Source organism: Chenopodium album, chromosome 15 (genome assembly GCF_948465745.1).
Source record: "Chenopodium album chromosome 15, dcCheAlbu1.1, whole genome shotgun sequence".
NCBI lineage: Eukaryota > Viridiplantae > Streptophyta > Magnoliopsida > Caryophyllales > Amaranthaceae > Chenopodium > Chenopodium album.
Window position 1 is genome coordinate 48713325 of NC_137848.1, and position 25702 is coordinate 48739026.

Genomic DNA, 25702 nt, shown 5'->3' on the forward strand with positions numbered 1-25702 from the left:
GAGTTTTTCAAGTAAATTAAAACATTATCATAGAGAACTAAAGTTACGTCATTAAAGAGTTTTTCAAATAGACTAAACTTTACTATAATTCAATTTGATGAGAGAAAAATATAACACATAGGATGACATATGGTGCACATGTGACACCAAATCATATTGAAGGATGGTGACACATGCGTTAGCATGTTGTCCCTATGAATTTTAATAATATTATAGGTATGATTAATTAAAAACATAATTAATATATATTTTTTTGATCTAAATTGCTATGCCTACTAGTGATAGAGGTTTTAGTAAGGAAAATTTAATAATTACCACCTACTATAGTTGTTGTTTTAGTAATAACCATCAACAATTATTATTATTATTTTTTTATGTTATTTTACCACCAACAATTCTTCAAAACATCAAATGTTACCACCTCTTTGCTCAACCCCTCAATTATGATGTCACCCTCTTCAAATTTCCTTATTTAACCTCTCTTCTATCGATTCTTACTCTTTTGTTCAGCTATCTCTCTTATATTACCCTCATTACTAAGTGTAACCATCAAATTTACTTCCCAAACTGATAGATTCTTCATTGCTCTCTCTTACTCTCCTTTTTCCTTCTCAAATTTGAGTCCTCATCAATGTTGTCTGACCAAATTGTAACCTTAATTTTGTTCCCAATTAGCAGTAATTCACAAAATAAGAATCAATTTTGCAAGAAACTGTTAGCACAATCAAATCCACAAATTGATTTCATAAACCCTAATTTAAATACAATAACCCCCAAATTGATTTTATAACCCTATTTACACATACCTCTCCTTGGTTACATTATTGTTGTTTGGATGGAAGAATAATGACGGATGAAAACCCTAATTTGACTAACGCCTATCAAACTAACTGAAAATTCCCCAAAATTAGATAGATATTAAAGAAGAGAGAAGAATAAAGGAATGAGAATTGTTAGTGAGCCCACTATGACGTTACAATAGAGGGGATGAGCAAAGAGGTGGTATTGATAATTTGAAAATTTGTGGTAATAAATAAATTTGTTGGTAAGGTTATATATAAAACGACAACAATTAATACTAGGTGTTAATTATCAAATTTTCCTTTTAGTTAAAATAAAACCATTAACACAACTAGGGGTAAAAGTTTGGTTTATGATGTGGTTTGTATCCCAAACCGAAACCAAACTATATTAATTCGATTTGGGATTTTTCAAACCATACCATGTTACTATTCGGCTCAAACCAAATCACATCATTTTTAATTTGATTTTACCAAACCAAGCTGCAATTTGTAAATTTGATTTGTAACTTTTTTTTGGGCCTGATTTGGTTCATTGTCGGTCAATTAACAAAATTTACAACAAATTAAAATGTGAGTTTTAATTAGTTTATTACCAAAATGATTAAGATCTAAGATATTAAGACTGAAGATTGCATACCTTGAGTCCTTGAGATTTGAGAGAGGATCGGAGTAGATCGTGAGTTGAGAGAATAGATCGTAGCACTGTGAGGGTGATTGCCTGGTCGGTGGCGACTCTCGCAAGGGGGAGGCAATGAGAATGAGAGAGGCACAAGTAGTGAGTGGAGTGACTGGAGATTATAGAAGAATAGAATAAGAGTTTTTTTAGGCGTTATATATGTAGGGTAGAAAATTAGAATTGGGCTATAAGTTAGGTGGGCCTAAATTTCAGTTTGATTTTTGATTTTTCAAAATCCCAAAATTGAAACCAAACCGCAAACCGTTTTTAATTTATTATTTTCAAAATCGAACTGAACCATATTTTAAAAAATCGAACCGAAACATATTTTTTTTTTAAAAAAAAAGTCGAACTACATTACTAATTCGGTTTGGTTTGCAGTTCGGTTCAATTTTAAATTATATTAGTTTCACCTCTAAACACAACACCAACAGAGGTTTTAGTTATAGTACCTCTTTTGATGTTGGTTTAATTAATAAAACCTCTAAACCATTACTGGTATTAGCGGGTTTATTTTAATTAAAACATCTCACACTTGTAGCAATTTAGTAATGGAGCATTTGATTTCATAAGTTAATTAATTGAAAACTGTTAATAACATTAGTACTTCCTCCGTGTTTTAATAAGGTGTAGACACCTAAAAATGTCTCCCCGAAACCAAACCCGATGATGAACAACCTTTCACCGCCATTATTGTAGGCATCGTTTGAAGTGCGCCCACGTAATTAAGCATGTTGTGAATATGCTTGGCACTCATAGGAAGTGGGAATTGACATATACGATTAGGGACAAATAAAGTAGGGAGTTGCCAATAAGTTTTTAAGGAACTTGTAAACCATTCACGGATCATAAAAGGCAACCACGATAAGGGACAACGAAAGGTAACAACGATTGACCCGTGAAGGTTACACCCCATTCATAATCCATGAGATTACTAACTCCATATGCTTCGGAACCACAAAGGAGGATCGGGGATAATGGTGCGAAGTGAGTCATGGAGTCACATTCGCCCGTATTGACCTCTACTCGATTCTTATAGTGAAAAGTGATTCCTGCTATCTCAAAGGCATGCAAACAAAGATTCAATTCGCTCCAAACTATAATTATGCTAAATTGGTTGAATATTAACGCAACATATAATTCTAAAATAATTGTGATCACGTAATTAAACAACAAGATTATAAAGGAACCTAAGCCGGTCGTCTAAATTATCTTATTAGGCGTGATTTTTAATTACATATTCCCTTTAAACATACAATATGGTGATCAACAAATATAATAGAATAAACATTAATATTGGAAGCAATTTAACAATAAATTGTTAGTCAAATCAAATATAAATTAACCTAATCATGATCCTAGCAATATAAAAATAAAATAAGTAATTAAAATAATTAATTACTCACATTTCGTGCGCTCCTTTAAATTGTTACATCATGAATAAACTGTTAGTGTAATACCCCTCATGATTGCTTTAAAAGGATTTTATATACTACTCATATCAACAAGATGCATCTTCCTTTTAGGGAGCCCATATGCAAAGATACTCCATAGTTAAGCGTGCTTAGTTGGGAGTAGTCTTGGGATGGGTGACCTCCTGGGAAGTTTTCTCGGGGTGCGCATGAGTGAGGACAAAATGCGTCGGAAGGACTTGTGTTGGTTTGTGAGGACAGTTGTTGGCCCTCGATGCGCATTTCGTGACAATAGGCTTAACAATGGGTGACCTCCCAACCAAGCACGCTTAACTATGGAGTATTTTAGCATATGGGCTCCCTAAAAGGAAGATGCATCTTGTTGATATAAGTAGTATATCAAATCCTTTTAAAGCAATCATGGGGGGTATTACGGTTAGTAACTTCAATAAAAATATAAATCAAATGGAAATTAAATTAAATAAAAAGTAGAGTTGATTTGGATCAAACCCTCGGTTAATTCTACCTTTCACGCCTTGGTTTAAAAACGGAACCTCAGGTGTTGTATATATGGACTCCTTGGAGTGCTTAATGAAAGAATGATGTAATTAGGAATATAGGTTTAAGGCTTGGAGTATGAAAGAGAGAAAAAAATGATTTTTGGTGTAGAAGAGGGGAAGAGAGAATGATTTGGTGCCCCGAACTGCAAAAGGAGGGGGGTATTTATAGAGTAAATGAGTAGGCAATCACACAGAACCCTAGAAAAGATAAAAACCCTAATTTGGGGTACTGTGACACGGTCAGAGGGTGCCGTGACACGGTACACAGTACCGTGTCGCGGCAAACAGTACCGTGGTACGGTGCCAGCCACGTGTCACGGTTATCAAACAGAAGCTGTTTTTACCTGCAATAGTACTAAAGAGCCTTTCCTGACGGCATTCCTGCCAGATTTTGCTTCGTCGAGACCACGCAGAGTTTCTCCAAGGCATGTAGGCATAATGGATCTTCCAAATTCAACATGTTCAAGCACAGATGCTAAGCTAGCATGTCCTACTCTACCGTTTGCAAATAAAAGCTTGCTAAACATGCAAAAAATATAAGCTCTCCTACGGTATACATGGTATGACTCAGAGACAGGACGATTGAAATATAAATTTGCAAGCTTTTCTAGATCTACCTCTTTACCACACACAATTTTATTTAAATCTGGATCTGTCAGATTTAGATGACGCTCAAAATCCTGATAATAATATTCACGCAAAGTAGGCATTGCAACGAGAACTCTAGCAAGGAAGCCAAAGATAGCACCAAATTCCTCCGGCAGAGGACATATTTCATCATAATCGAACTTGAAACAATGGGTTTCCGGACTCCAATAGTCTAAGGCCGCTCTCAAAAACTCATGTTCAATTGCTACATGCCTTAACGCCAATAAACCTCTGACATGGAACAATTCTAGCTCTCTTTTCTCTGCATTGGTCAAAGAATATGACCAGTCACGCAATGTATTATCAAAATTCTGAGACATTATTATTAAAATATGAAATTTTAGTTATTTTATGTTTCGTAATTATGAATATCACGAATTAACTGGTCGTAATTTATAGCCAAAATAGTCCAGAAACGCAAAAAATTTATCCTGTCCCACGCGCAAACACACCGCTGCACTATTTACGCGTCGTGACACGGTAAAGTATACTGTGTCATGAGACAAATTGCCGTGACGCGGCAACATCTAACGTGACACGGCACTCGCCACGTGTCACGGTGGTTACGCGTCATCAATTTTTTATCCGCCGGATTTTTCTTTTATTTTTCCTTAACCGTTTATCCTTCAAGCTCTTTTTTCCGAGTGTTTTATAAAATCCTCCCTTTATTTTGTTTTTACTTTTATTTTTATTTTCGGGGAAGTTGTAAAAGTTGTCCCATGTTTTTATTTTCTTTTTATTTTTGGAAGTTGTAAAACTTGTCCCTTTTTTTATTTTTATTTTTATTTTCTTTTTATTTTTGGGGAAGTTGTAAAACTTGTCCCATTTTTTCTTATTTCTTTTTATAATTTTTCCATTCCTTTTTTCGTATTTTTTTCTTTTGGGAGAAAGTCGGTACCCTCCACTTACAAAAGCTAGCCTTTTTTTTGTCGTGTCATTAATAAATACACAATCACACACAAATAGCACACACTAACATACACACTAAATGAATAAATAAAGTGTCAAATACAGAGAGTGTGAATAACATGTACAAGAGTGAGTCATGGTACAAAAGTAGTGTCAATGTACATAATAAAACCCTCGGTAAAAAATCTCCAGATCCAGAAGAATTAGGATCAGTGTCATCACGAGACTATGAGTAAGGGAATGGCGGACCAAAAAGACCCTCCATCATCTGAGTACAAGGAGTAGTGTCCCTACTAGTCCCCACAACTCCAGCAGAAGACATATTCAAGGAAGGTCCTATCCAACTGGTAAACTGCGTAGGCTGACTCCAAGATGTAGGCATCGTCGGCGGAGGCATCGTCCCAGACAATGGAACTGAAAATAAGCCCTGATCCACAGGAGTAATGATCGGACTAAACTCAGACTGTGAAGGCTGGAATGGCTGGGAAGATGGAGGACGCTGCCACTGGGCCTGAAAGTGCTGGAATGGCTGAGAAGACTAAGGTTGCTGGGTCTGAGAGTGTTGGAATGGCTGGGAAGATGGAGGACGCTGCCACTTAGTCTGAAACTCCTAAAATGGTTGAGAAGATTGAGGTTGCTGCCACTGGGTCTGAGAATGCCGACGAACCTCAGGGGATCGTCTGCAACGACTAGGCTCCCCCTCGTACGAGCCTCTATGCCTCGAGCGCGAGCGAGACCTCCGTCGCCTCCATCGCTCCTGAAAGACACAAAATGAAAAAAAATATCAGTGGTGTAAGATATAACAAAAGGTAAACATGGGAAAATAGGTGAATATACCTCATGAACATCGTCTGAACCACTCTGACAACTCGCACCGCGTCGTAGCTTGATGACACAATGTTTTAGAGCATCAACCAGCTTCATTATGCCCATCATATCCGAGTGCGTGACCTGAAAGCAAAAAAAATCAATAACAAGCAATATTAAGAAGAATGAAAGTTGTGTTAGAAAGCTTACCGGCTCGAACTCATCAGGCAGGGACTCCTACCCTTGTCTAAAACCCTCTGGTACATCAGCAATATGCTCCTTGACTATACCAATCGGCCCCGGGTAACGGACGGACTGAGGTGGGATCTCGACCTTCCCCCTACGACGAGCAGTCGCCTAAAACATGATCAAATAATCAGGTTATTCGACGATTTAAGCAGGCATTACCATAAAAAATTCTCAAAAAATCAAAACCTCGGGAAGACGGGGTGGAGGAGCCAAGTAAGGAAGCAAGTCCCGAGAATAATCGCCGTCCATGCGCACAAGCTCCTTCCAAGAAAACTGATAGCGCTCTCCTCTGTTCAGTAGCTCATCCAACAAGCGTGAGTGCAACATCGACTCTGGCGGAGGCAATGGCACCGTAAAACGATCAACGCTGTGCTGACAGACTACACGCTCTCCGAGGTACCAAACAAGACGCGATGTACCAAAGAAGACGGTACGACACGCCGAGCGCTCTAAAGCCTTGGGAAGTTCAGTCAAGCCAGCCTAAGGCCGATACTAGATCTCGATCGGGACCTAAAAACCATAAAAGAATGCAATGAATTTCGAAAAATAACATCAAAGTGAAAGAAATACACTGTGAAGTCGATCCTTACGCCAACAGTAGAGGTACCCCGACGCAGTAGCCCTCGCGGACTCGGTACTGACTCCACTCGTGACTTGCCCCGCTCACGCCAGCTAGCACGAATAGAAAAGTCCCGGACTGCTCCACGATGCCGTCGAGGGGCTAATCCTGGAAAGTACTCATAGAACCACAGCTGCAACAAGAATAATTTTTAAGTACATGAGCCAAACCAGTAAAAACAAAACACGAAGAAAAAGGATCGTCACCTCTACGACTCTCCAAAGACCATAGACAGCGATAGGGGACTGATCGTTCAGCTGCCTGCAGCCATGACGCAGCGACGAGAGCAGATCAGCATACCGTACACTAGCCCAACTAAAGGATCCTATCTCAGCGATCTTGGTCAGAGACGGCAGGTAACAAACGAGCGCGCAAGAACTCCTTTCATGAGAAAGAGTCCCGGAAATAAGGATCAAGATAAAGATCCGTACTCGTTGCTCAGGCGTCGTCTCAGCAATATAAAAACCATGAGCGAGAACAGAAGGCGACTCTGATCGCCCACTCCGAGGACCACCCCGAGGCACTGGTCGAGTCCTAATATGGTGAATGACAGGACCTAACAAGTCCACTGCCTCATTCGCCCCCCAAGTGAGGTCAGGAATCTACTGAACGGGCCGGTCGGTGAAACACAAGCCGCTGATCATGCTGAAATCAAGAGGAGTTACCGTCATCTCCCCCCAAGCGAAGTGGAAAGTGTTGAGAGTATCCCAAAAATACTCCAACAATGCTCGGACAACTATCGAACCACGGCCTTGGGGCCTGCTAAATCCCACAACTACTGAATAAAAATCTCCTAAACCAGCAGACTCCCATAATGCGTTGGTGATGGGATCCCCTATGATGACCCCTTATAGCCGGGGAATCAAGTCTCCAGCTCCTGAACTATGATGGCAAAGTACACCATCGACTAATCCGGTAAGCAGACGGTGAGAAATATGGTTCTCACGATAGAAAACTAACTCGTCTGGTGTCCACGAGGGTGGATTCCATCTACCCTTGTTCGTAGAGGGGCGAGGCTCGGTCTCCAAGGCATCATCTATTTCCTCAGGAACTGAGGGAGTGTCCTCTCTGAAAGTCTGACGCCGGCCACGAGTAGAAATATCTCGATCTCGTTGTTTGGGCATGCTATTATGTTCAAACAAAAAGATAAAAATCTAAATACTTAGCATCATTTACTAAGATCTTGTTTGGCATTATTTTTTGTTTTTAGTTTTCTGTTTTTTTAAAACAAAAAACCAAAAACAGGAAACAAGAAAAAGGAGTTTCCACTTTTTTGTTGTCAGTTTTCAAAATTATCATGACTTTAACAAATTTAACTAATTTTTGATTCATTATATGGCATATATTATATTATTTTAAAAAACAAAAAACCAAAAAACAGAAAACCACAGCGATGCCAAACGAACCCTTGTTATTTAGTTATTTATTCAAAACAGCATTAACATTCACCTCAAGTTGCATTTCCCATTATGCGCTAATTTTTTACCTCAAGGCTTAAAATTAGCAAAATAATAAAATCATTTCTAGTATTTAGTTTCTCCATGACAAACTAATACTACAGTTCTCCTAATCGCATGATACTATGTTCTTCCTGACAATGTAGTACATGCACAAAAAAACAGAGCATGTTCGAAATTGCACAAAAACAATAGATCAGCACATCATAGCATGTTTTACAAGATCTACAACAATTCTATCATCATTTCAAGTGCAAGAAACAACAAAGAACAACAAGAACACCATTTCACACACAAAGTAGTACCAAAAATGGTGATTTGCTCATTTCTTCACCAAATCATGCAAACTTGGTCTTAAATTGCTCACAAACCAACGTACATTCATATACAAGCTAATTCATGGCAAGAATTTCGACATAGAAGCTCAAAATCAAAAACCCCCAATTTGATTTTTTAAGGGTTTCATGCAAGAATGGCTCATTTACAGCAAAATTTGAGACAAAAGGCAAGGAAACTTACATAGATCCTTGTAGAGATTCAAAAATGAGGAAGCTAACAAGAAATTTGAGTGAATTTGATGGAGAATTGAGTGTCAAGGCTCGAAAATGCTGGTGGTAGTGGCAGAGAACACGAGCAGCAGCACCAAAATGAAATAAGGAAGAAAGCATATGAAATTTCGAATTTAAAGGCAAAACAAAACGCCGTGACACGGCGTAATGTCCCATGTCACGGTATTCGTTGCCGATTAACGATGTTAATCTTCGTGACGCGGCAAAATAGTTTGTCAACGGCGCGAAATTCGAGCATACGTGATTGTTGCAGCAAAAAAAGAGCTCCGTGTCACGAAAAAAACATACCGCGTGACGGCAAGTATTACTGTGTCACAGCGCCCAGCCACATGACATGGTGCTGACGCGTGGTCTGCAATTCCAGGAATCTGCCAGCGAATAATTCTTGGCAGCTTTTGACCAATTCAGTAGCAGAGAACAAGCACGTTTCACGAAATAGTTTGCCGCGTGACGGCAAAACACGCCGTGTCACGGCAACTGCACACGTGGCACGGTGCATGCATGTGACCTGCACACCGCAAGAATTTTTTATTCCTGGAATATTCCAGGCACATTTCACCAGTTTGAATTATTTCCGCAACTTCGTGACAGTTATTTTTCCACCGAAAAACTCGTGGGAAATCCTAACTGATATTTAAATGGTACCAAAATTACCATTTTACCCCTACCAAGCATCAAAGTCATATTTCAAGCACCTAATACGGTCGGATAGTCGACTTGAAGGTCTAACCATTTACGACCCACATTTGGGGACAAGCGAACCATTTACGGCCCATGTTCGGGGACAAGCGAACCATCTACAGCCCACGTTCGGGGACAAGCGAACCATATACGGCCCATATTCGGGGACAATCGAACCATCATCATTTTTTTAGTGATCATCTCCCGAGCGAAGACGATTCACGGCGCAAGGTTCTCGATACACAGAGACTTACAATCTCATCATCAGACAAGTTTTTCCTCGAGCATGGAAAATTGTCGGTCGTGGCCACCTCTCAAGGTGAAGAAGTCAGCGATTATATCATCTGACGACTTTCCTCAAGCATGGAAAGTATCACAACAAACATCATGCGGTGGATTTCTTCAAGCGTAGAAAGCTACTAAACTCATTTGCCACTGATACACTGGTGTCAGATACTATCGAACGTATTTGCCACCGATACACTAGTGTCAGATACGCATTCTATCCCTTTACTCTTTTATCTGTGGAACTAACGCTTTTCTGCAGGTATCGGCATATACAGAGTGATTTAGGATCGCAGAATGTCTTAAATCATTCTCCGCCCCAATCGACTACTTTGACTATCATCTTCGAAACTGACGTTTCTACAAACTCAGTCAAAGTGGGGGCTTCTGTAGACACCTAAAAATGTCTCCCCCGAAACAAACCCGATGATGAACAACTTTTCACCACCATTATTGGTCGGGTTAAGTATTTAATCCCGGGAATGCTTAAAGTCCATGTTCAATCAAACTCAGTTCACAAAATAGTCAACGGATCAGTCCTAATGTTTAGTCAAAGCATAGTTCAATTTGTATTTTGGCCCGAACCTTTTTTTAATTCATTTCATATGATTTATTAATTTAGCTCAATTAATGAATAATAAACCTAAATAGCCCGAAATTGTGAAACGACACTTGAAAATGCTGAGCGTAATTAGGTTAAAAATGAATTTGGATGCAAATATTGAAAAAATGTACACCATATCACAGGGCCACGTGCCGCGCCACGGTGGAAATTGCCGCGTCGCGGCATTTTCTGCCATGTCACGGTACATGTGCCGTGTCACGGGAGTTTTTCGTGTTTTCTCCGCGTGTACCTGCGCGCGCTTTATCCATCTGAACATGTTTTAGGGCAAAAAGTGTCCCGCGTCACGGTAATATATACCGTGTCGCGACAACCACTGTCGTATCACGGTGCCCAAAAAGTAGGGTTTTATCTTTTTAGGGTTCCGTGTGTTCCCTCTACTCATTTTCTCTATAAGTACGACCCTCATTTCTATAGTTCGGGGAATCAAAGAATCTCTATTCTCTCTTCTATGCTCTAGCCTAAACACTAGCCTACCTTATTCTTCCACAATACTTCTCCTAAGCACTCCAAGGAGTCCGTACTTTACTCGAGGTTCCATCCTTAAACCAAGGCGTGAAAGGTAGAACTGTTTGAGGGTTTGGCCCCAAATCAACTCTATTTAGCTTAATTTTAATTATCGTTTTATTGATTTCCTTGAAGTTATTTTATAGTTGCAAGCAAACAAAAATCAAAGTAAGGAATCATGTTCCTTTTATTTCTATTACTTTTCTAATGATTTTTATTATGTTTGTCATATATTAATTGTTGGATTATTGTTAAATTGCTTCCAATATTAATGTTGATTTTATTATATTTGTTGATCACTATATTGCATTTTTAAAGGGAATATGTAATTGAAAATCACGCCTAATAAGATAATTTAGACGATCGGTTTTGGTTCCTTTTTAATCTTGTTATTAATTAAAGTGATCACTAATATTTAGAATTATGTGTTTCATTAATATTAAACCAATTTAGCATATTATAGTTTGGAGCGAATTGAATATTTTGTTTGCATGCCTTTGAGATCGCAGGAATCACTTTTCACTATAAGAATCGAGTAGAGGCCAATACGGGGCGAATGTGACTCCATGACTCACTTCGTACCATTATCCCCGATCCTCTTTTCGTGGTTCTGAACCATATGGAGTTAGTAATCTCATGGATTATGAATGGGGTGTAACCTTCACGGGTCAATCATTGTTGCCTTTCGTTGTCCCTTATCGTGGTTGCCTTTTGTGATCCGTGAACGGTTTACAAGTTCCTTAAAAACTTGTTGGCGGCTTCCTACTTTCCTTGTTCCTAATCATATATGTTAATTCCCACTTTCTATGAGTGCCAAACATATTCACCACATGCTTAACGTAGGTGCACTTCAAACGACGCTACATAAGGCCTTGTTTGGTTGACAGTATATAATAGGGAATGAAAATTTATGGGAATTGAGTGTTGAGTCGTTGTTTGGTTGATACATAAAAGTAAAAATGGATGAAATAGAAATTCATGGAAATATCAACTTCCCTCAAAACATGGAAAGTAAATTCTATAACCCTCCTAGTTAATTGAAATTCATGAGAATTTATAGTTCCCACATTGCCAACCAAACAAATTATGGGAATTTCATTAGGGGAGTAATTTTCTATGAAATACAACTTCTTGTGGGAATTTATTTCCCATGTCAACCAAACGACCTCTAAGCGTTACACCTTATCAAATGTGACCGTATTTTAATAAGTGTTACACATCTTCTTTTTTTTGGCTGGCAAAAAACAACATTTTAATATTTTTACTTTTCTTCTTTCATGGTCCCCACCCAAATCCATTACTTTTTATTTTTATTACTCCTTCCGTTTTTAAATACTTGCTCCACTTTTCTTTTACGGTCGTTTTTAAATGCTTGCTCCATTTCCATATTTGGAAAGCTTTTATAATATTTAATTCATTTCTCTCAACTAGTGGACCCAATTTTATTACTTTTAGATTTTCTCTTCTCCAACTTACCTTTCACTAACCTCACTATCTCTATATTTTATTACTTTCTCCAATTTCTCCTAAAACTCCGCGCATGGAGAAATGGAGCAAGTATTTAAAAACTGAGGGAGTATTACTATTTCTTTCTTCTCACATTCATTACTTTTCAACAAATTATTAACCCCAGTATATTTCTTTTAGTACAATTTTTAATAATTCAACTACCCCACTTACCTCTTACGAGTATTTTATTTAAGTCACTTAAATTATCTAAAATTATATGGCGGTCAAAGTGTAACACTTATTAAAACACGGAGGGAATAATATTAGTAAAACCACTAATACTGCTACGGTAACAATAATAGCAATTCATTATATTAAACCGCTAACGTCATTAGCAGTTTTAAGCTTCAAAAAAAAAAATCTCTTCCCAACTGAATTTTTGTGGACGGATTGTGGGGAATTAGTATAACAATTATGCATATAATTAAAGCACTATATAAACTAGTAATCCGGAACATCGCTTCGGGCACACACTAGTGCCAACTTTTTGAAAAAAGAAAAAAAAAACAAAATAAGCTGTTAATTGATTTGATGATGAAGAGTCTTTAGAACTTTAGGAAACGAGGAATAAGGAAAAAGTTGAAAGCTACAGTGATGTGTTTATAGGGCTACTAAATCCAAAGAGGAGAAAGAAAGGCGTGCTTATTAGCTGTTGTAGCTTATTGAGATTTTCCATGTGTTTAGTATTACAAAAGTAAGGTCCATTTAGCGTTACGTGTTTACTAATATTTGGAAAGAAAGAAAAGAGCAAGTAGCCCTATATAGCTATTGGCCTTAATCATATTTGGCAAATTGGCAATTCAATGGTGGGTTATTGGAATACCAAAAGATAGAAATATGGGGTAGTTCTTTAGAAAAAGTCAAAAGATGTTTGGTCACGCTGAGTATCTACGGTAGAGTTGTTAGTTTGTAATCCAAACCGTTAAAATCAATTATTTTAAAACTCATCTGAAAAAGGAATCGAATCGTTAAAAATCCGTTTTTTTTAAACCGAAAACGACCTGCCCCTATTTTGTCCAATCCGAAATTGAACCGAACAGAATTTGTGCAAACCGTTATGACCCGACCCGTTATCAAGCCATATCATTACAGCTCAAAACTGAAAACAACTCGAACTGATTAAGTTCGAACGCGATATCAACCCAAATTGATTATGACCCAATTTTTTCCAATCCGAACTCAACCAAACCGAATTTGTGCAAACCGCTTCAATGACTTGACCCGTTATTAAGCCAAATCGTTACAACCCGAAACTGAAACCAACCCGAATCGATTACGTCCGAGCCCGATAGTTAGTTACTAGACCCATTTAAAACCAAAACCGTTTAAACCTGGCAAAAATTTGATAAACTTGAATTATTTCAACCCGTAATTAGTCGATCAAAGTGTGCCTACTTAAGCATGTTGTGAATATGCTTGACAATTATAAGAAGTGGGAATTGACATTAGGCACAAGAAAAGTAAGAATCCACCAACAAGTTTTTAAGGAACTTGTATTAGGGAATTCTTTTTCTCATGAACTTGTAGGGTAGCTAGAGTTCTTTTTCTCAATATAGAAAGAATCAATATTTTGAAAGAATTATTCTACCTCCGTTTTTAAAATCTCTTTATAGTCACTATTTGCACAAACTCAAACTGTTTTAACTCGTAATCCACTGTAGGCATCAATCGTAATGCGCCTAGTTAAGCATGTTGTGAATATGCTTGATAATCGTAAGAAGTGGGTATTGACATTATACGAGTAGGGTCGCTAGAGTATAGCACTTCACTCATCTTAAATCTCTTTTTCTCGTGAACTTGTATTAAGTGATAGTAGGATGGTAGGCTTGCTATATTATACTGTAATTACTAAATTATAATTGATCTCGACGATCAAATTGATAGTGCGTTTATGAGTTACTTAATCATTTTTATAAGGATTATCCATTTAGTGTAATAGAGGTAACCCCGTTAGTATTATAAGGGTTACTCCGCAGTGTTATAGGAGTTACTTTGTTCTTTTGTAAGCAACTACACTGGTAACTTATCTCAATATATATATATATATATATATATATATATATATATATATATATATATATATATATATATATATATATATATATATATACATATATATATATTTGTGTTGATGATTATGAATTAATAATAAGGTAGTTATTGAACGATTTTTTGAAATATTAGTCAATGTTGTAACTGTGTGACCGGGTTATTTGTTTAGGGGTTACTTGATCATTCAAGGGTTACTCGATTGGGGGTTACTCGATCAGTCAGAGGTTACTCGAGTAGGCCAGGATTTACTCAATAAAGGATTATTCGGTCAATTAGGAGCTACTCAGTTAGTCATGGGTTACTTAATCAAGAGTTATTCAGCCAATGGTTCTTCAGTCGGGTAGGGGTTACTCAGTCAGAAGTGTTACACCGATAAGGGTTACCTGGTTAGTGTTATGTGTGTCAGTTGGCCACACGATGTGGCCAACCAAACAGAAAACGTGCTATTTTTGTTTTGATAATTTTTGAATTAATAAAAAGGTGGTTATTGATTGATATTTAAAAATATATAAAAAAAATAATTTTGAATTTTTTAATTGAAAAAAATATAATTTAGGGTTCGTTTGGCACCGTTTTGGTTTTCTGTTTTTTGGTTTTTTGTTTTTCAAAATCATATGATATATGTCATATAATAAATCAAAAATTAGTCGAAGTTATTCAAATCATGATAATTTTGAAAACTGACAACAGAAAAGTGAAAACACCTTTTTCTTGTTTCTTGTTTTTGGTTACAGAAAACTGAAAACAAAAAACGATGCCAAACAAGCCCTTAATTATTGATTTTCAAGTGGTGTGCAGAAATGATTGGGAAAAAAATGTGCAATAATAACATAGATTCCTCGTAATTTTGGGGTTTCTAAAAAGAAATTTATTAGAAGATATAATAAAATAGGTAACTTTGGTATGTGTGTTGTTAGGAAAAATATTAAAAACTAGATAAGCCTCGTGCGATGCACGACATAAAAAATTTCTTTGAAATAAATATTTATTTTACATATGCCTCTCGTATGAGATAAATTATAAAAACATTACCATTAATTGCAATGCTATTTAGATCTAACTAATTTTGAAGAAAAGTATAAATTTAAGTAAATTATGCAATACGAAGTACTCTTTAACCGGGAGTAATTATATTTTGAAGCCAAATAGTAACTCATAAATTCATCATAATATAATATATGGAATATAATATAATATAATAATTGTTTTTACAAAAAAACTATTGTAATAATTTAAGGTAAAAAAAATAAAAAATAAAAAATAAAAACTAAAATATGATGTCAGCAATTAATTTAGGCGGGAAAAATTTTAACCACAATTTGACATGTGTACAATTTGAAAAAGTGATGATGTCAGCGGTTGTTGTTTTAGTTTATTCATAGATAGACAAATAATAGAAGTGGAAGTTATTTGAAGGTCTATTTATTTATTTTTTGTTTTTTAAAAGAAGTGGAATTACTGGAGGATACTGCAACCAAAAAAAAAAAGTTTTTTAAAAAGTTTTTTTTTTCTAAAAAAAGAGCTGGAAGTTATTAAAGGATAGTGCAACCAAAAAAAAGGGAGTGTATGTGACAAATTAGGGTGAAGAGATAAATGAATGACTTGTATATTATTGATCAATAGGTAAAGTATTTATACAAAACTTAATCTCATAAGATAGGAAACAATCTTCCTAAAAGATAAACTAGGATAATTATAAATCCTAAAGATATATTCTCTAACTAATATCTTAACATAAAATAAACCTAAATATATTATATTCTCTTAATGATATCTACGAAAAATATATCCCACATTTATTTTTCGATATTTTAATCTCTAACACCCTCCCGCAATCATAACGGCAGTAACACGAACGTTGCGATTGGAAATTCATCACTTTGTTGAAGTCGATCGAGTTGCGCTACTCTGTTGATGTCGCCTTCATTTTTTTCACTTTGTTGAAGTCGATCGAGATGTACTACTCTGTTGATGTCGCCTTCAATTTTTTTTTCACTTGTTGAATGATGAGATCGTTTTTCTTTTCAAACCCATCAATTATCAAACAATCAGGAACATCATTCTTTTTGAACCTGCAAATATAACAATTTTGGTTTTTGTAGAGCAAAACCTAGCTCCAATCAAATATTGGTTTTTCAGATTAAACCACACTCAAATATCTTATTGGTCTTTTAGAGTAAACCACACTCAAATATCTTATTGGTCTTTCAGAGTAAACCACACTCAAATCTCTTATTGGTCTTTCAGAGTAAACCATACTCAAATCTCTTATTGGTTTTATTTTAGAGCAAAACCAAACTCATATCCAAAGGAGCAAAATCATGCTTGATTCAACTCACAAAAAAAAAAAAAAAAGCATAGCGGATTTGGGTAAAATTTATGAATCCCGCCGATAAGTTCAATTTTCTAACCCACCGGCAGGGGGGAAATTTTTGTGAACGGTTCCAAGATTTAACCTGCTCTTGATACCATGACAAATTAGGGTGAAGAGATAATTGAATGACTTGTATATTATTGATCAATAGGTAAAGTATTTATACAAAACCTAATCTCATAAGATAGGAATTTTTTTTTCCTAAAAGATATATTAGGATAATTATAAATCCTAAAGATATATTCTCTAACTAATATCTTAACATAAAATAAACCTAAATGTACTATATTCTCTTAATGATATCTACGGAAAATATATAACACATATATTTTTTGATATCTCAATCTCGAAAAGTATGAGAATTAGGATTGAGGTTTTGGAGAAACCTCATTAAACTGACTCTTAAATTATATAAAGGAAAAATTGATTCTAATAATCCCACCTTTAACCGGTTGGCAAATAATAATCCCACCTATTAATTATTATCTAATAATCCCATTTTTAGGGGTTATCTTCTTCTAATGGTCCTTAGTGACCATTAACCTGAAGAATAGGTAATTTTTTTCCCTCTATTCTCCCTCATCTCCATAGTCAATTAGCCCCAATTCTCTCTCATCTCCTCCCCTTCCCATCCCACCTTAATTTCTCTCTCTTCCTACAACAATGGTAGCGGTGTACTTATATCTCAAGGAAACTCATTACTTGTAGGCGTCGGTGGTCGGATGTCAAGCAGTAAAGTCAATTTTGTGGGGGGAAGGGATTTCGGGGGGTGAGGGTTTCGTGGGTTGGGTGGCTAGTCGATCTTGGGTAGGAGTTTTGTGGGTGGCTGGTGGATCTTGGGTAAGGTTTTTCGTAGGTAGGGGAGGTTGGTTTGTGGGTGGAGGTGGCCGGCCGTTTACGTGGGTAGGGGTGGTCGGCCGTTAACGTGGGTGGGGCTTTTGTGGGTGGGTCAGTGAGGGGGGGTTTCGTGGGTCGGGTATTACGTGTGGGTGCCCGATTTCAGTGGAGGAGGTGGCTGAGTTTGGGTTTTATTTTTTTATTTTTTTATGAAGGTTTCACTGGCATTAATGGAGGATAATGGGAAAGAAAGGAAAGAGGAAAGGGGAATAAAGTTTTAAAATTTTAATTTTTTTTATAAATAAAAATTATATATTTGGACGAATCACAAAAGGACATGTGTCATGTTAACCTATCTAACCGGTTACCAACATGTTAGGGACCAATAGAAGAATATGACCCCCAAAGGTGGGATTATTAAATAATAATCAATAGGTGGGATTATTATAGCGAATCGGCCAAAGGTGGGATTATTAGAATCAATTTTTTCTTATATAAAAGACTAGAGTAAATCATTGGTTATTGTTTTTAATATTTTTATTATTGTATATTTAGGGTGCGTTCTATTTACCTGATTTTTACTTATTTGAACTTATCTTACTTTATTAGCTCTTATTAGAACTTATTTTAGTTATAAATTGAACGTGAGTAGCCTTGATTTATATATGAACTTATTTGGGGGCGTTTGGTTCGCAAAGTGGTATAGGTTTGGAATCGGGAATAGGGTTAAGGTGGTATCGGGTTGGAACTTGATACTTAATACCATGTGATAACATCGCACCTCTCCCAAGGTTTCTAAACCCCATACCTCATGGGTTTAAGGTATGAGTTTAAAAATCATATCTCATGGTTTGAGGTATGGGTTTAAAAATCATAATTTTGACAACCAAATATATGATATGAATTTGGTCATTCTAAACCCATACCTCATACCTATAATCCGCGAACCAAACACTCCCTTATGATGATGAGAATCGATCTTATGATCACCTGGAATCGGAGGGGAGCTCTAACCACTTAAACTATCCCTCACTCCCTCACTCTCTTGTGTTTTATAACTGTGGCGGGTCATGACTTTTAGGGGGCGTTTGGTTCGCAAACTGGTATGGGGTTGGAATCATGAATGAAACCATACTGATATGGGTTTGGAACTTGATTCTTAATACCATATGTTTGGTATGATTTTGGAATGCAATTTTTTTCTTTTATTTGATACGTAAAAGTATGGAAATGAGCCAAACCCACCCCCCTAAGGTATGGGTTTAAAACTCTTAAAATCATAAAACAAACATAAACGGGTTGTTTGTCAATCGGCGGTTGGCTGTTGGCTTGTTTTCTTGGCTTGTTTGACTAGCTGGAAGTATTAGCTGTATGGATTGGCTTTTTAAGTTATTGTTTAAGCCGACTGTTTACAAAAGTGTTTGGTAAAATTATTAATGGTTGTTAGCTGTTTATTAGTAATAAAGTGGGCTAACAAACTAAAAGCCAATAGAAAAAGCTACTCTTATTAGCTTTTGGCTTTTGGCGGAAAAGCTAGCTTAAAAGCCAACAAAAAAGCCAATTACCAAACATATTCTTTGACTGTTTGACCAAACTAAAAAGCCAAAAGCCAAAAGATAGGTTAAAAACCAATTGCCAAACACCCCAAAGTATGAATTTAAACCATTCTAAACCCATATCTTGTAGCTTTACGTGAACCAAACACCCCTCCTAAGTTTTAAGAGGGCTCCGTTTCATACCTCTCTCCTCTTAGTTATTTCATTGAAGCGCACTCAACGTTCTCCATTGCAGTCAGTTCACGTTCTCCGATGAAGGCTTGAAGCGCAGTTCGCTGAATCTAATTCTTGTATCCCCATTGAAGCAGCTTCTAAGGTAAGTTGTTTCTTGTTGTTATCATCATATCAATTTCACAATCTAGGGTTAATTTTTCATCTAATCTAATTTAATTATCACTGCTTTAAGTTTAGGGTTCGTAAATCTCAACTGTTGCTTCTAAATTCTTAGCTTATGAAACATCATAACCAAAATTATGAGCCTAATTTGATTATTCAATCAAATATCCCTAAAATCATGTATTTTTCGAGATACCATGTAAAAAAATGATTGATAGAATGGCGCTGGCAAATTCCACCATTTCCCCGGCATGAAATCCATGGTTTTGAACCCAAAAATGAAGTGTCCAAGTGTCATACCCATGTCCGAGTGTCGAGGGTCCGACATGGGTAATTGAGGAGAAAGGAAGAGTCGATGTAATATTAATCATAATGTTATTAATTAGCTGTGAATTTCATTGATGGGCTAAATGGTTATTTTGTTACTTATATAGGCATAATGGAGGTAGATGAAGAGAATCCTTCTTCTGCTTCAGTTGCTGAACCAACTCCTCCAGGGACTGATACTGAGATGCTGGCTACTTCTGAAACAGCTACTGATATCATGGGTCTTGCTACTCTTACATCCCCTATGATTACACCGGCTGCTGTCCCGCCATCAGCTCCTTCTGCAGTCGCCCCTTTGTCAGCTCCACCTCCGGTGCTGGTCCCATCAATCGCGCCTCTTCCTATTGTTCCTCCAGCGACATCTAGACCATTAGCCCCTCTCCCTGCCCGCCCTACCCTTACTCAAAATGGTGAGGCAAAGGAATCGGATTATGAGGATGATGACCAGGGTTCGGAAATGGATGCGCAAGATTCCTCTGTTGGGTATGAAATTACAGAGGAGAGTCGGGTTGTTAGGGAACGTCAGGAGAAAGCGATGAAGGAATTCATGATGAAAAGACGCGCTGCTGCTTTAGCTGTCCCCACAAATGACGTAGCTGTGCGGACTAGGCTTCGGCGGCTTGGTGAACCTATTACTCTCTTTGGGGAGAGAGAGATGGAAAGAAGGGACCGGCTCCGGATGCTTATGGCTAAGCTTGATGCTGAGGGGCAATTGGAAAAGCTTATGAAAGCCCATGAAGAAGAGGAAGAAGCAGCTTCAGCTAAGGATGAGGTCGATGAAGAAATGTTTCAGTATCCATTTTATACAGAGGGGACCCAAGAATTGTTGGAGGCTCGGAAGTTTATAGCGAAGTTCTCTATTGTCCGAGCATCTCAGCGTCTGCAGCGTGCAAGAAGGAAAAGAGAGGATCCAGATGAAGATGAAGATGCTGAAGTTGATTGGGCTCTTAGACAGGCTGAGACTTTTGTTCTTGATTCTAGTGAGATTGGTGATGACCGCCCACTTGGGGGTTGTTCGTTTTCAAAAGATGGGAATTTTCTTGCTACCTGGTATGTTCTCTAGTTCTGTAATCTATCTTTGCCTGGTTGGAGGTTGTTTTTCCTTTATCATAATAAAAGTGATTGATACTTGGAGATGTGGTGGTTGATTATCATCCTATTTTGTTTGTCAAAACTAGCAAATTGGACTTCATATAAAGGGTGTGATTTGTGGCTTGATACGTGATATATATCAATATTTGTGGTTCTGTTGTAAGATATGTGATTAAGATAATTTACCCATGAAATCAAGATGTTGAAATTTTACATCTATCCAGGAAAATTTATTTTTAAAATTCTTCCTCTTGCCCTTTTGTATTGATTTTTTTTTATTCTTATGTCATTCAGAAGTCTAAACCTTCACTATGATTCTTTCTTTGTATTTGCTTTTAATTTTCAATATGTTTTGGGAGTAGGAGGCTATTCTTTCCATTTGCTGAAATGATGAAAGAAGTAGTTATGAACTATAACAAGCTCTATGATGTATTCGTTCCTTCGTCCTCTTTTAGAATTAAATTCAGGACAGTATGGTCAAATTTTGATCTGTATGCTTTAAAATAACTTCTTAATTTGCTGTTATGTTCTAGAAAGGAAAGATACTGAAAAATTGACTTTTGTATACAAAGAATTGGGATGTGTTATGTTTGAATATCCAAAAGCTGGTGAAAGAAAATCCATGGGGAAACTGAATTTTTGTGAACTGGAATTTCAACATCTTTTTGAAGAGAAGTATTCTAATAATTAACCAGTGTATCTTCTTGTCATCAATGAATTAACCAGTGTAAGAATTAAAATTATAGAATGCCAGATAACTGACTGCTATCCATGTGCTCCCTAGATGATGTACTGCGATATGAGTTGTGTAATAGACTTTTGGAGGAAGTAACAGAAAAGGAGAGTTTCCTGTTTTTAACTAGTGTGAGGAATTTTTTTTTTTTATTTTTTTAATTTTTTTCTAATGCTGTGACTGTTGATGGTACGGAAATCATGTAAAATTAGACGAGTCACTTTGTCCAACTTCATATATAATTTATGAAGACAGTTGGCTTTGTAGATTGATGGATATGAGCTGGCTAATCTATTATTTCTCAAGATTTGAAGAACATGATGCTTAGATTTGCATTTAAATAGCCTATAATCATTTCTCTAAATTATGAGAGTAATGAGCCGCATGATGAAGGAGGATACTGATTGTCATTTTATTGCTTGTTTTGTTCCTTCAGTTCTTCTAGTGGAGTTGCTAAGATATGGAGTATGCCTGAAGTGAAGAGGGTCTCTGCCTTGAAGGGACACACTGTGCATGCTACTGATGTTGCATTTTCTCCTGTAAGTGACATTGTAGCAACTGCCTCTGCTGATCGTACTGCAAAGTTGTGGAATACAGATGGTACGTTAGTGAGAACATTTGAAGGTCATTTAGATCGCTTAGCTCGTATTGCCTTCCATCCATCCGGCAAGTACTTGGGCACCACAAGTTTTGACAAAACTTGGCGTCTATGGGATATTGAAAGTGGTGCAGAGTTGCTTCTTCAAGAAGGCCATAGCAGGAGTGTTTATGGCATAGCTTTTCATCTAGATGGATCCTTGGTAGCATCCTGTGGACTGGATTCTCTCACACGTGTCTGGGATCTTCGAACAGGAAGAAGTGTTCTCGCTTTGGAAGGCCACATCAAACCTGTAAATTTCTTCTCTTGTTATGCTCATGTACAATTTATGCTATACACACTGATAGTTTACTCACTTGGTATCTCTTCTCTCAGGTCTATGGGGCTGATTTTTCTCCTAATGGCTATCATTTGGCCACCGGCTCCGAAGATAATACCTGCCGAATCTGGGATTTGAGAAAGAAAAAGTCCTTGTACATAATCCCTGCCCATTCTAAGCTTATTTCAGAGGTCAAATTTGAGCCCCAAGAGGGATATTACTTGGTCACTTCTTCATACGATACAACTGTTAAGGTAGGAGTCTTGGCACTAAATTACTTTTAACTGATTAAGACAATTAGTGTGTTTTGTTCCAGTTGTTAGTAATATTTTCTCATTTGGTTCTATTTCATCAGGTATGGTCATCTCGAGACTTCAAGCTTATCAAGACTTTATCCGGATGTGAATCAAGAGTCACATCCTTAGATATTACAGGAGGTAAGATCTTTTCTGTTGACAAACTATTAGTAAAAGTGGTGCATGAAATTTGGGAAGTTGATATCACTCTGTTCTATGTGGAATTATCTTTGGTAGTTACCATTCAAAATCTAAATTCATTTGTCCCTAGAAATCCTACTAGGTCATGAACTTATGATGGGATGATAATAGGATTAATTAGCAGTTTTTCGTGTATGCCTGTCAACTAAATCATAGCTAATTTATACAGGGGTCTGAGTGTGGTTATACTAGTAGAGATCTTTAGGCCTCAAAATTAGGAGTGGTAAGTTGAATGTTTAAGGATGATCAGCTGAATTCTGAGCAAAATGGAACACTTTCTTTAGGATATTCATATATTCAGTTGCTCTCCTAATATTGCTAAAAAATTAGTATATGTAAAGCTATGCTATGTTGGTCAGTTTTACATGAATGTTGTCTTTGCTTTGCATCAATTTCATAAAACCAACTGAATTGTACAAAGTACACGGGCTGTATCGCATTGAACTAATTAAGAAGTGAAATATATACCGCATTTAATCTTGCTTATATATGTACAAAGTATAATTTAAAAGTAACTTATTATTTAAGTTCGTGTTCATATTCTCCCCCACCCCCATCCCACTCAAAGGATAAATCTTTTCAGGCTCCTTATATCGTCTTCTATTTGTGGTGATACAGATGGACAATGCATTGCTACAGTTGGACATGATCGAACAATCAAGCTCTGGTCAAGCAGTGTCCCCTCTGAAGAAAAGTCAATGGACCTAGGCTAAGGGTCAGTTTAGCAATTTTGTATAAGCTGATCTGACGATAGGTTTTTGTAGATTGCAAAATCTGCTTGTATGAAACATATTAAAACAGTTGTTAGCTATTAGCGGGCAAGTTCATGATAGGTGCAGAGTTACATGAAAGGAATTTTATTTTTGTATCCTACATTACTAATCTATACAAAAATAGTGATATTCACTTAGTTACATCAACATGAATTGAAAGCCATATACTTCTCCATTTTACTAAAATTGCAGCACTTGCGAATGACATTATTTAGGGCAACAGGAGAGAAACTAGGAAACTTTTGTGATTATACAAAAAGTAATGTATTTCATCCTTTGCATGTTAAATTAGGGAAAAAAAAAAAAAATTCAACCACAAAATTTCATTTTCCATACTCAAAATTGCAAATAATACGGAGTACTTCACTAAGTATAGCAGTCAATAACTTAATACAATATTAAAATAGACACCGAGAGAGATATTTGTACTATTTAACTATGATAATTTTATTCCAAATTTTTAAAACTACGTAAATATTCCTTTTTATTTGGTATTCTTAATTATTTCATACACTCGCATTTAACTAAAATATTATTCCATATCTTTTTTTTAACAGATTCAACTCTTTTATAATCATCTTTTATACGGAGTATTAGATTTTGCCAAAACCCCTTTGTTCCTAAATAAATGACACATTTGACCTTTTTCTCAATGTTAGTGGACCATCTAAACTTAAAACTTAAGCTGATGGTTGAAATCCAGGAATATATTTTATACTCTATCACTCAATATTCACTTACTAACTTTTATCGTCATTTTTTAGTAACGTATAAAATACGAATTTATTACAAGTACTTCCTCTATTTTTTTATATTTACAACACACCTTTTATCACGCTTTTCGAGGAGGTGACTAAACTAGGTAAACGAATGAATTAAGCTATGAAATTTAAACCGTAGCAACTTATCCCTTTTTTTTTTATAGGTGGTAAAATTTTGTAAATTAATTTATTCGTTTACCTAGTCTAATATCTTTCTTAAAATGCGTATCGAATGAGTGTGTTGAACTAAATAAAAACGGAGGAATTATAAAATAACGGGACATGCATACAAAAATTAACATCAGAATTACCATTGCAATTGTACAGTGGGGGTCGTTGGGAAAGAAACATTTCTATTCATAGTATTGATTTGAAATTTTACAAAACTATAAAAATTGATTTAATTTTATGTAAAATACTAGGTTAAGTCCCGTGCCATGCACGGTAATAATTAAACTTTAAACAAAAATTGTAAAGAATAGTGTTAATTCAATAATAATTTAACCAAAAACAATATTTGCAACAAAATAATAGTCTCTAATTAAAGATATTGATGATCAAAGTTGTGTCTCGACAACTGTACAAATCCAACTATAACTTATAAAAAAACGGAGGAGTATAATGTACTAAAATGATTTTGTTCAGTTGTTCATACAAACGTTATGTATAATTTTCAAAGTAGGCTATCAAAACAATTTTTTCTACTTTTAACTAAAATAAATTTTAAGTTGGAGGAAAAAAAAAATGATAGTATTATAATAATCTTGGATATTGATATATTTCAATACTTAATTTTAATTTATGTTAGTATATTTGTAACTAAAAGATTTATTATATAAAATATATGTTAAAATATAATAATAAAAAATTAATTGGGCATGATTGGATTAATGTGTTGCCAAAATGGAAATAAGTATTAGGAGTAGATTACAAAATGGAAGTCATTCAAATTTGGCAAAAAAAAAAAGGCGGGAAAATTTTTAATGACATCGTGACAAGTGTCACTTTAGATTCGCTTTTAGTATAGGTTAATTGATTCCTGTAGTTTTACAATTTCTAATTTTTTTTGAAGGTTTTCTTTTAAAAAAAAATTCAAAAAAATAAAAAAAATAAAATAAATAAATAATAATAACG

General features: G+C 36.1%; 1 protein-coding gene across 1 annotated transcript; it reads left to right on the forward strand.

Moving 5' to 3' along the window:
* Positions 1–19291: 19291 nt before the first annotated feature.
* Positions 19292–23948, forward strand: LOC145582423 (U4/U6 small nuclear ribonucleoprotein PRP4-like protein). Its single transcript, XM_081639419.1, has 6 exons — positions 19292–19448; positions 19903–20845; positions 22057–22510; positions 22594–22791; positions 22893–22974; positions 23653–23948. The coding sequence occupies exons 2-6, from the start codon at positions 19908–19910 to the stop codon at positions 23745–23747; spliced, it is 1767 nt and encodes a 588-aa protein (XP_081495545.1). The 5' UTR covers positions 19292–19448; positions 19903–19907; the 3' UTR covers positions 23748–23948.
* The last annotated feature ends 1754 nt before the right edge of the window (positions 23949–25702 follow it).

Bases quoted from the DNA above. Each gene is read 5' to 3' on its own strand.
- LOC145582423 (XM_081639419.1), top strand. From the start codon at position 19,908: ATGGAGGTAGATGAAGAGAATCCTTCTTCTGCTTCAGTTGCTGAACCA. The intron at 22,511-22,593 runs GTAAATTTCTTC...CTCTTCTCTCAG, and splicing joins TGGAAGGCCACATCAAACCT to GTCTATGGGGCTGATTTTTC. The intron at 22,975-23,652 runs GTAAGATCTTTT...GTGGTGATACAG, and splicing joins ATCCTTAGATATTACAGGAG to ATGGACAATGCATTGCTACA.